The following is a 9,394-nucleotide window of genomic DNA, read 5'->3' as shown; positions in this document are numbered from 1 at the left end:
GATAGGTAAGTTTCATTTTCCCTCTTTCCCTTCTCCTCCCACTCCTCTTCCTCTTCCACCACTACCATTCCTCTTCCTCCACCACAACTCCTATTCTTCTTCCACCACCACAACTCTTCTTCTTCTTCCACCACCACAACTCTTCTTCCTCTTCGGCTTCCATCACAACTCTTCTTCCTCCACCACCATCGCCACTTCTCTTCCTCCTCCACCACCACCACCACCACCACCACCACCACCACCACCACCACCACCACCACCACCACCACTTCTCAAGTCACAATACCTCACTCTCCACTCCACTCCACTACATTTACACCATCAACAATGTCTCATCCCGCCACCAATAACGATCCACCTACCACCTCCACCACCTCCACCGCCTCCTCCTCCCGGTCCTCCATATCCCCCAAGTTGCCCCCGAACCCACCCGCCAGCTCCGCCAGCTCCACCACCTCCACCAGCTCAGCCAACAAGTCCACGTCCACGTCCACGTCCACGTCCATGCAGGGCGCCCCAACGACGCCCCTATCCCACCCGCACCTCGCGGGCGTGTACTGGGCCTCGCGTAATCCTGCCATTCCGACCGTGGCCTACCAGACTATCTGCATGTCGCCCGCGTGGGCGGGCATGTCGATGGAGGAGCTAAGGTTGGCGGATTATGGGGCTGGGTGGAGGTTTCCGAAATGAAGGGGAGGGGGAGTGGGGGGGTGGGGTTGGGGTAAGAGTGGGGTAGGAGCGGGTTGAGAGTGGGTGAATTTGCAAAAGTACGAGATAACGAATAAATAAAATAAAATTGCTTTTCGTAATGACGACTTGTTTTGTTTTGTAATGGTGATACCAATTGTAACCGTAACAGCCATAACTTCCAATCTTCCTTCCCCACTGTGACATATATACGCGCGTACTACTATATAGGCAGTGCGTTGTAATCCCCAATCCCACCCCACGCGCCCGGTGGAAAGGCATATGTAGAACAAGGCGGGGATGTCTCAAATAGTGGCCTCTTGCCACCTCAGGTGGGAACGGATACCGGAAGCGTCTAGACAGAGAGTGATCTCGCATGGCACGGTACACGAAAGTTCGTGATTTTGACAGCTGAGGGTGAGTGTGAGTGTGAGTGATCGTCTGTGCTTGGGTATGGCTGCTGGCGAGGGGAACTTATGTATGTAAGTAAGTACAGGCGTACGTACAGGCGGGGCTGATGTGCTCTGCCTGGTTACTGGTAGCGGCGGTTGGGAGTCTTCTATGTAAGCTAGAACCCTGAACGACCCCTCTAGGTACCTTACCAATATCTTGGACGACGAGGAATGTAGCGGCATATGTAGGACTGTAGGACCAAACCCGAAGGCCATGCATGCAGCTCAGCAGCCTGCGGGCCACTTTCGTCACTCGTGGCGAATATCGCCAAAAAAAGCCGTGCCATAATACTCCCCAAGCGTGGATCCGTGTCCCTGTGGGTTTGTCTTTGTCTTATGTATGTCGCCGCGGCTTCTGTGTTTGCAACTGCTATCTAACATTGCTATTTCACATTTTCAGGACAATTCCATGATGGCAGCTGGAGTTTGGACTGGACATGATGATGTGCGCGCCTGTCGATGACGAATGACAGGCCATCTCTTTCCTATCGCAGTTCACTCGTTCCGTCCAGCTGGATTTAGAGCTGGATTTAGAGCTGACTCCAAACTTATAGATACCCACCTGTACTCGAGGAGTTTCGTGGTGGTTGTGGCAGTATTATACCCATCAGCACCCTGTAGATTCTGTATGACTCCTCACCTACATAAATACACTGCCATCCTTCCGCCGTCTCCGTCTCTGTGACCGCCCTGAACGCCAGTCGACTACTTTTTGAAATTTCTTGGTCAAACAATGCAGTGGCTGGCCTATTAGAACCCCACTGGGTCCTTTATATAGAAGCAACATCACCGCAACTGTTTCAGCCCTTCACAACCAATCCATACTGTTGATTAGGTAGGTATCAGGTGTGTGCTTCACGGGATGTCACTCGTTTGTTTGTTTGACTGCCATGTTTGACTGCTGCGGAAACGCTGTGGCTGGCAGCCTTCGGGGCGCTATGAGGATAGCATGGGACTCTCCTTTGATACCAAGAAGTATCTACCTAAGTCGATATCTCTTACATCATCATCATCATCGTCTGTATCCTTCCTCCCACCAGTGCACCTATCAACTCCAAGACCACTTTTCAACAGCTATTAAGACAGGTACTCGTATCTGTCTGTCACCCTCGATGCCTCGTCTACTAGTAGGTAGGTAGGTACGCGTTGAGAAGAAAAATGCCACCAATGCTAGGTATATACAGCTGCAGTGACACTACCAGACGGACGGATGGCAAGCCTCCGATAGAGTACATTCTCCGATGGTATGTAGGTATGTACGAGAGCTGGCGTGGGGAGTAAGAGTTAGTTACCTTCCATCCCACGAGCGAAGTTCTCGCTCGACCGCGAGTGAGCTATAATGACACAACGTTGCTTGTTTCCGGGAGCGAAGTTGTTGATTCCGGCTACACACCCAACGAATCGTGTTAGGCTAGGTAGCGCTGGATCGAGGTTGTGTGGGTGTTGGTGTCGTTGATTGGGCACCAAGGCTGTTGGCTAGTGTTGGCTAGCCTAGTGTGCGTATTCGCCGAGTGATGGTGATGTGTTGACTTGGAACTCCATGTGCTCTGCATTTTTAGGTTGCTCTCTTGACTTACCTTTCTCTTTCTCTTCCTTCTCCACAACTCCTATTCTTCTTACTCCACCACAACTCTTCGGCTTCCACCACAACTCTTCTTCCTCCACCACCATCGTCACTCCTCCTCTCCTCCATCACGACCACCACCACCACTTCTTAAATCAAAATAACTCACTCTCCCCTCCACGACATTACATTTCCACCATCAACAGTGTCTCATCCCACCACCAATAACGATCCGCCTACCACCTCCACTACCCCCTCCACCTCCGCCACCTCCACCTCCGCCACCTTCACATTCCCCAAGTTTCCTCCTCACCCACCCGCCATCTCATCCAGCTCCACCAGCTCCACCAGCCCAGCCAACAAGTCCCCATCCACGTGCATGCGGGGCGCCCCAACGACGCCCCTATCCCACCCGCACCTCGCGGGCGTGTACTGGGCCTCGCGTAATCCCGCCATTCCCACCGTGGCCTACCAGAGCATCTGCATGTCGCCCGCGTGGGCGGGCATGTCGATGGAGGAGCTGAGGTTGGCGGATTATGGGGCTGGGTGGAGGTTTCCGACGTGAAGGGGAGGGGGGGCGGGAGGGGGCGGGATTGGGCGGGCGGGATTGGGGTAAGAGTGGGGTGGGAGTGGGTGAATTTTTTGAAGAAAAGGACGAGATACCGGATAAATAAAATAAAATTGCTTTTCATAATGACGACTTGTTTTGGAATGGTGATATTGGAGTTAGGAGTAACAGCCAGCCAGCCATAACTTCCATCCTTCCTTCGGGCTTTCCCACTATGGCATGCGCGTGTGTTACTTACTATATAGTACATTATAATTCCCAATGAGGGCGAGGTGATGGCGAGTGATCGACCGTGCTTGAGTATGGCGAGGGGAACTTATGTAGGTAAGTAAGTACAGGCGTACGTACAGGCGGGGCTGATGAGTTCTGGCTAGTCACATACCGGCAGCGGCGCTTGGGAATCTTCTAAGCTAGAACTCTGAACAACTCCTCTAGGTACCTTACTAATATCTTGGACGACGAGGAATGCACTATAGCGGCATACTTGGTAGCAAAAAAAGCAGATCACACCGTATCAATCTACCTACCTGCACATCACTTTCTTCCAGTTTCATATGCGTAGAAGAAAAAAACCCCGCCTTCCACTGAGCACTCCCATCCCATCCCGAAAAAAATCCGAATGGTCCATTCACGTTGGTTTGTTTGTTCAATTATTCGAATCACCACCACCGCCGCAGATAGTTACAACCACAGAAACCGCTTCCCATGAAGAAAATAAACCGCACCGCAAAAAACAAAAAAAGCTACCATAAACTCCCAAATCAAACCACCCCCCGCTATCCTCCCTCCCGTTGTCACACATTACCTACCCCCACTACACCCACCCGCTCCCTGTGCCCTCCCACACATGTCCGCCCATATTCTCCAGACCGAATCCATACGCCACGCCCCCGCTGCTTCCCACTTCCTGTATCATCTCGAAAAGTCTGCTGCCGTCCATGCCCGCGCCGACGGTACCCAGCGGCATCCGGAAGATGGGGTCGAGCTCTTGCTGCGGGTATTCGTATCTGTACTCTTGTTGGTGCTGTTGCTGTTGTTGTTGTTGTTGTTGTTGTTGTTGTTGCTGCTGCTGTTGCTGTTGCTGTTGCTGTTGCTGTTGCTGTTGCTGTTGCTGTTGCGGAGGCGGAGGGGGCGGAGGATGCAGCAGGTTCGCGAGACTGGCGGGGATCTGCGGGGCCGAGTAGTCCCACTCCAGCTGGGGGGCGGGGGAGTCGACACGGAACCGCTTTGCTCTGTGGCCCGAGTGCGAGTGGTTCGAGGTTTGCGAGCGCGGCCGCATTATCTCGTCGCTGCAGAGGCGGACAGTCGAGGAGGCGAGGGAGTCGAACACATCGCGACACGTCTGTGCTGCGGGACAGCGCTCGATCATCGACGAGAGCACGTCAATGCAGGCTAGTGTGTGGAAGTCGATCTGGTCGATCGTGGTGGCGGCACGGACATCAGGTGATTGCCAGAGCGCGCAGAGATATGAGGTTCCTATGTGGATCTGTGAGTTTGCGGAGGGGATGGGAAGGGATGGGAGGAATTTTACCGGCCATGAAGAGGTTGTGGCAAGCTAGCCAGGTGTAGTTTATGCTCTTTTCCCGATGGAGATGGCGGTACGCTTTGATGATCTTACTCCCCGAGTCCGCAATGATCTCGAATGCCTCCGAGGAAGGCAGTGGAACCGCAGGGCACAGGCCATACAACAGTAGCCTGGTCTGTTGATAATTCAGATCAACAAACGAAAGGTTGAACCCACAGCCCGCCTCATCCTGCGATTTTGGCGTGGTATCGTACCAATGCTGCAGTCTCGCCTCCATATCCCTACGCCAACCCTCGAGCGACTGGAACCTCCGCGGGATCTCGGTGGTCTGGTAGAGGATTTGCTGTATTTCACTCTGCAGCCTCCGGATCCGGAACATGTGCAACGAGATCGTACGGGATGACTTTCTGCCTAACGGTTGAGGCAGGATCCCATTGACCGTGATGTATTCGTCGTCCACGTCGACCGGGAACGGTGTCTTTATCGCGTCGTCCGACATTCCGAACGGCCGGCCGAGGTACACGCACACCTGCCGATCGAGGGAATAAGTGCACCAGAACAACCGCCGCCGTTCGTCGAGCGCCACCGGATCCCACGTCTTCTCCGCTTTCGGCGTGTTCTCCTGGTGCAACCCCATATCCACCGCCAGCCGCAACGCGGATCCAAGGACATACCACACGCCTAGAGAGAGAGAATAAACGAACATCAGCAACCGACCCCACACAGCAGCACTCGCGCATCGCGCATAGATTTCTCTTCCGTACCGGGACTGCAAGGTCTCATCAGGGAATACAGAGCCAGAAGCAAAACACCCTTCAGCCCATCCAACCTATTGCTCGAGAACGAGGCTGACATGAAGAGGTAGTCTACGTACTGCATCGCAGATGCGTGGTACCGTTCCGGCAGGTTTTCGGTGCTCTGAGACATTGCTGAAGCAATTGCGAAGCACATGAATGCGAAGTAGAGGTCCGCCCAGTGTTGGATCCTGTCGGTCTGGAGATTGCCGCTGCCGGCGGGCACTGTAGCGCCTCCTTCCAGCTCCACACGATCACATAACCTTCGGAACACGACGTCGAATGTCGGCCGGAACAGGATCGGAAACTGCGGATTAGCCTGTTGGAAGTATATTTCGACCAGCTGTTCGGCAACCTCCCGAGTCGGGAACGGACACGGCGTTGCACGCTGTCGATTACGCGGGACGACAGTTGACGACACGACGGGATCCGGAGTATTCATCGAGTCCGGGGCTGAGTTCTGAGGCGCAAACAACGGCGCAGGATTTCCCGCCCCTCGTTCGGAGTCCTTGTTGGTCAATTTGACCGCCGAGAACATAAGTCGTGCAAAACTGGAAATCTGCGTCAGTTGTACGCCCCGGGGAGTGTCTCCCGCAGACACAAAAGGAAGAGCACCTACGAGATGCCGGAACTTCCACCCATGAAACCCGGAGCACTTGTGCCCTGCACGCCAACCAGCCCGACCTGATTCACCAGATTCTCGATATCAGGTCGTAGATGCAGCGCTCTACTCTCCCCACTATCGTTCCTGTCCCTATCGTCCCTGGGTGTATCGTCCCTGTGTGCCTGCATCCTGCCAACATCCGTGTCCACCGTCTGCCCAGCACCTCCGCCTCCGCATCCACCTCCTCCACCTCCTCCACCTCCCCCATCTGCCGTCCGTTCCTCACCCCAAGCAGCCGCCGGCTGCAGCATCGGATCAATCCTGCCACGGCCGTCCCCCTCCTCCGCCGCCGGCGGTGCCGGCGCATGATGCTCCAATTTCAGTTCCATCTCGAGATGTTTGACCCTCTTCTCGAGCCAGTCGACATAACTCCTCGGAATCTCCCTTCCAGTTGCCGCATCGATACCCACACACTCAACACCGGCCTTCGAACACGCCGAGCAGCTCGGAAACTGCTGATCGCATCGAGTCTTTCGCGCACGACACCGATTGCACGCCTGGATGCTCCTGCTGATGACGGTGGAGCCATTGCTCGGGCCGCTGCGGGAATTCTTCCGGCCCTCTGGCGTAGTGAACGTCGTGGCCTGGTTCGTCGTGGGCGCGGGAATCTTGGATGTGGTGGTGGTGGTGGACTCGGAGGAGGGGGGGGAGGGTCGCTTTCGCGACGACGATGAGGCCGAGACCGAGGCGGGCGACGCGGGCGATATGTTGGTATGCATGGCCTCGGGCGACAAAGACGACGACGACGACGACGACTACGACGGGTGCCCGCCGTGTGTGTTGGTGGGTGGTGGTGGAGCGTTGGTGCTACGCGAGGATATGCGCGAGAGGTGGGCGGCGGACGTGGGTGGTTGCGTTACGTAGCGGGCGTGGGCACTGGGCGTGGGGCCGGGAAGCGTAGGAGCGGCGCGGGACTGGTTGTTGCTGGGTGAGTAACTGCCCTTCCACTTCTCCCTGCTGTTCCGCTTCTTTTTTTACTTTCTTCTTCTTCCCCTTCTTCTCGTTCTCCTTCTTCCGCACTACGTCGCATTGCCAGTCAGTTCAGTTCAGTCCAGTTGAGTAATCGCAAAGATGCGCCATCGGCCAGGCCCCAGGCCAGGCCAGTCAGATCATCCATCCACCCATCAACAGTGGTCGTTTCCCGGCACAGGGACACGCGGAAAAGCTTGGGTTGGGAGGGGGTCCATCCTTCCTTGGGGTCGGTCGGTTGGGTGTGCATGCGTACTTACCCAGTTGCAGGGCGTGATAAGCCTTTTTTCTTCCTTCTCTTTCCTCTTTTCTCTTGACTCCTTTCTTCCAGACGTTGGTTCCTCCGCCCAAACGCAGAATATGTTAAATTTCTCGCACGCAGTTCTGGGGGCCAGATGATTCCTGTTCTTCTTCTTCCTGTTCTTATTTCGTCGGGGGTTTGGGCGCAATGGGGGAGGCGGGGGGTTTCTGGGGGGATGTGTGTATGTGTGTGTAGAGAGTGTGTGTACGCAGGAAGAGTACGTAGGAAGAGTATGTAGGAGCAGAGAACAGAGCAGCAGAGCAGAGTGAGAGTGAGAGTAGAGTGATCAAGACCTCTCCTCTCCGTCTCCTCCCTTCCCTCCTCCTCCCTCCTCCCTCCTCCCTCCTCCCTCCTCCCTCCTCCCTCCCTCACCCCATGCACGGCTTCGGGATCTCACACCGTTTTCTCTCAGCTCCTCCGAGTTGTGGAGCTCGGTGTTGCCGGCTGGGTCGTCGTGCCCCTGCAAGCCCTATCCAGCGCGTGGAGACTATCATAGCAGAGCGTAGTATCGTGTGGAGGCGAGCGAGCGAGCCGGCCAGCCAGGGATTTGTGCTTGGGCGGCATGGGATGGGCGGGATGGGGGCAAAGACGACCGAACTTTGCAGGATGCCAGGCTGCCGGGCAGACAGGGAAGGGAGCTCCAGGGAACTCCAGAGTCCAGTCTCCAGGATCAACGTTTCCCCTGCGGTACGAGTCTACGGTACGAGTCTACATATTACGACAGCCTACACACGCACACGAGCAGAATACGCGGACGGGAGGCGGGGGAGGGGGACCGCGTCGGCGGAATAAACACGGAGTACCGCACCGTACCGCACCGCGTTCAGGCCTGCGTGGACATTCCCATCCCCGTCCCCGGCCCCGTCGCATCGCAGTGCATCGAAACCTTTTAGCTCCACTCTCTAGCTGCTAGCAACTGTACCGTAGTAGCCGTACGGCGCCTAGTGACGTAGCCCAGCAAAGGGAACGGTGAAAATGAAGAACGATGGAGAAGTTGAGGTTCTATTCAACTTCTACATAAGAGCCATCTCTCCACTGCTGGGGGCCACCTGATCCGGCCTGCCACTCCTCCTTATCTAATCTCGTCCATCGCTCATGATCTCCTCCCCCTATCTATCCTACATATCCTACATATCGCTCCCCTCATATCATCGTGGTGGTAGGCAACAGGTACCGTAGTAACCGTATCATAGTGGGTACTCAGCCTCAGTACCCATAGAGTGCCGTACAATACATTCTGCCTACTGACTTCCGGCCTGTTCAGTTACCAGCGGCATTTTGAATCCACCACACAAAACCGAGCTACCATCTACAGTTTGAAACCCCCAGTTTCCGGGCGATGGGTGACCGTTCGCGTTCGGCACACCACCCCAAGTTAACAATTTGAGACACTGCATAATACATATTGTCAACTGAGCCACAATACACACAAAAAGTGTGGCGTGCTGTTGAACATCTGGGTTGCCGAACGGGTCATCGGGGGAGTTGAGAGTTTGCAACTGCAGCTTTGGTAGAGTAACCTTCGACTCGTCAAAACTACGGTACAAGCCTTGTCTACGTTCCACATCGCACGTACTCTACAGTATCTACAGTACGTACCACTACCTACAAGCCCTCAAGGCTCAGTCACTCAAAGGCTCAGACGTAACTGCCCAGACGTAACTGCCCAGACGTAACCGTGTAACTGTGTTCCGCCCTCAAACGTAACTGTAACTCAACCGTGCAACTGTGTCACTGTGTAATCGTATAACTGACGGTGTAACTGTGCGTCCACTGCCAACACGGACCAACTGTGTGCCAACTGTGTTCCAACGCGGCCCAACGCCAAGTTCCAACCGCTCGGCCCCGACCCGCGAAATCCTTCGCGAAG

The 9,394-nt window shown here is 55.2% G+C and overlaps 2 protein-coding genes across 2 annotated transcripts; one reads left to right on the top strand and one right to left on the bottom strand.

The window, feature by feature from the left end:
- Positions 1–2,297: 2,297 nt before the first annotated feature.
- Positions 2,298–3,268, top strand: BZA05DRAFT_422995 (uncharacterized protein; the record flags this gene model as incomplete). The annotated part of the gene is made up of 3 exons (XM_051485850.1): positions 2,298–2,383; positions 2,550–2,575; positions 2,910–3,268. 3 exons carry the CDS (start codon positions 2,298–2,300, stop codon positions 3,266–3,268), a joined length of 471 nt encoding a protein of 156 aa, XP_051334577.1.
- A 786-nt stretch (positions 3,269–4,054) lies between these two features.
- Positions 4,055–7,204, bottom strand: BZA05DRAFT_231658 (fungal-specific transcription factor domain-containing protein). Its single transcript, XM_051479825.1, has 4 exons — positions 6,210–7,204; positions 5,561–6,141; positions 4,803–5,477; positions 4,055–4,747 (listed from the first exon to the last, which is right to left on the bottom strand). The coding sequence occupies exons 1-4, from the start codon at positions 6,971–6,973 to the stop codon at positions 4,086–4,088; spliced, it is 2,682 nt and encodes an 893-aa protein (XP_051334576.1). The 5' UTR covers positions 6,974–7,204; the 3' UTR covers positions 4,055–4,085.
- Positions 7,205–9,394: the final 2,190 nt, after the last annotated feature.

The sequence above is a fragment of the Tricharina praecox genome (assembly GCF_024521635.1).
Source record: "Tricharina praecox strain CBS 144465 chromosome Unknown BZA05scaffold_59, whole genome shotgun sequence".
NCBI lineage: Eukaryota > Fungi > Ascomycota > Pezizomycetes > Pezizales > Pyronemataceae > Tricharina > Tricharina praecox.
Note: the sequence above shows the minus strand (reverse complement) of the source record. Positions and strands in the feature narration are given on the sequence as shown.